Genomic DNA, 2,352 nt, shown 5'->3' with positions numbered 1-2,352 from the left:
GCCCTGTGATGGACTTGCGACCCGTCCAGGGTGTACCCCGCCCCTCGCACAGTGATTGCTGGACATGGGCACCAGCGACCCCCGTGACCCAAAATGGAATAAACGGGTAAAGAAAATGGATGGATGGATGGATGGATATTTATGGGGGGGAATGGTGGCACAGAGGGCAGAGAAGGCGAGCATGTGTTCAGAAGGTCATCAGTTTGACTCCTCTGGACCGACAACATCAAAATGTGGGTGGGAAAGGTGAAGCACTCATACATGCCTACACCCTCATTTGCCCTATTATGGGCCCTCGAGCAAGGCCCTCATCCCCCACCATCTTCTCCCCCGAACACCCCACTCTGCTCCACACAAAGGGCTGTGGGTAGAGGGTTGTTTTTTTTTCTTCTTTAATTCTGTTTCTGTCTGTGGAAAATCTGAGCTCTGAATGAATGTCCTAAAACAAACATAATTTGTAATTTGCTTGTCTGAGGCTACAACAGAAAAAGATGTCACCTGCTGAAACCACACAGCTGATAAGCTAACCACCAGTCTGCATCTGATTAATTGCTTCTTTTGAACTGTGATTCACACATTTGATTATTATCTCTCACAGACTCCTTTCACCAAGCCATCATAGTAGAAAGCTTTTCTTAATTTTTTTAAAATAACTAACAAAGTAAAGATGCTTTAATAGAGTTTACCTTTGCTGACTGTCGCAGTGAGTGCAAACAAAACAAATCCATGCAGTGATCTCGAGTGTTTAAAAGTTTCCATGAGGTGAAGCAGAAAGTCTAGACAGATAGCTCCTTCAGTTCAAGGGAGTCCATGTAGGCAACCTGCCTTCACGTAACTCTGTTGTCTTTCTCAGAAATGTCACAGTATCACATCTCAGCTTATATATGAGTTAGAGCAAAACCACAACTGTCAAGGGTGGGGGGAGGTTTTGTATTCGTCACACGAACACAAAGTTCTGGTGCAGTCTCACAGCAGCCGTTCTTCTCTGTGCAACTCTTTGATGTCATTTTTATTTTTCATGTTCATTTAACTACAGTTGATTTTCTCTTTGTGCTTTCCATCAACAAAACTTTGGAGGAAATTCTGGGAACTACAGCAAACAAATGCACACACCTACATGTCAAGTAATGTGTCAATGGAGAGAGACACTTGCATACCCTGATGAACCTGAAAGAGGAGGGAAACTACTCACTTTTCTCATTTTTGCTGGATTCTTAAGACAATGAACAAACACTATCACCTGGACTTATGTTTGATCTGTTTTATCAGTCTATAGTTTAAAGGGTAAGTTTGTCACCAAGTATTTTCTCTTCAATTCACATGAAAAGATGAATACTCATAATTCACCTATGAGTCATATACTCAGAGTTAGAAAATTCCTGAAACAAACCATCATGATTATTTATCAAATATGACAACCCTGGAATTTTTCGCAGCATGAGCTCTAAAGTATCTAAATTACCATAGATGGAGATTTGATAGAATTTGTTTAATTTAATTGATAATGTCTTCAGATAAAAATTATTTTAAAAAAGGTAAAAAAAATATTTTACTCAAGTGTGAAGAAATAATTTGGAAGCCAAGAGCAAATGCACTGCCATTGTTAACTTAATGGGATTTTCTCAAGATCACTAACCAAGCTGTTTATATCTCAACAGATTGTGCTTTATTTTTCTTGAGAAAGGTAAGTCACTTTGTTTTCTAAAGAAAACAAGATGCAAAACTGTGAGTTTATTGTGCTACACCCAGTTACATGGATCAATATTGATGCTCGATCACCTCGCAATAATCTATAACAGTAATGTGCCCATCAATAATGAATCCTTGGTGACGTTCTTACCTTAAATCAGTTCCCTGCATGACTGTTGTAACTATTGCCTACTGCATAAGGAGTAAAGTGATAATGTGTGGATGTGCATTTGTCTGTAGTAGTAGCTGGAAATAGAAAACAGCCATGAGGGAACACAAGCCAGTGTATATCTTATGCCAGTCACAAGCCTGGGAAAATGGTGAGGGTTGGGTCAGGAAGTGTCATTTTTGCAGAGCAAAAAGGAAGAAGCAGGTAAATATAATGGATGGCTGGATGGATGGCTGATGGCTGGCTGGCTGGTTGGATGGATGGATGGATGGATGGATGGATGGATGCATGCATGGATGATGGATGGAAGGATGCATGCATGGATGATGGATGGAAGGATGCATGCATGGATGATGGCTGGATGGATGGATGGATGGATGGATGGATGAATGGATGATGGCTGGATGGATGACTGGATGCATGATGGATGGATGGATGCATGGATGCATGATGGATGGATGGATGGATGGATGGATGGATGGATGGATGGATGG

The 2,352-nt window shown here is 41.1% G+C and overlaps 1 protein-coding gene across 1 annotated transcript in view; it reads right to left on the bottom strand.

Annotated features, from left to right (window-relative positions):
• il12rb1 (interleukin 12 receptor subunit beta 1) overlaps nt 1-759 on the bottom strand; it is a 14,937-nt gene extending 14,178 nt beyond the window's left edge. Inside the window, exon 1 of the mRNA XM_037698132.1 lies at nt 687-759. Coding sequence (XP_037554060.1) covers nt 687-759 — 73 coding nt within the window. The remainder of the gene's footprint in view (nt 1-686) is intronic.
• Nucleotides 760-2,352: the final 1,593 nt, after the last annotated feature.

The sequence above is a fragment of the Nematolebias whitei genome, chromosome 3 (assembly GCF_014905685.2).
Source record: "Nematolebias whitei isolate Nwh7 chromosome 3, NemWhi1, whole genome shotgun sequence".
Taxonomy (NCBI): domain Eukaryota; kingdom Metazoa; phylum Chordata; class Actinopteri; order Cyprinodontiformes; family Rivulidae; genus Nematolebias; species Nematolebias whitei.
Note: the sequence above shows the minus strand (reverse complement) of the source record. Positions and strands in the feature narration are given on the sequence as shown.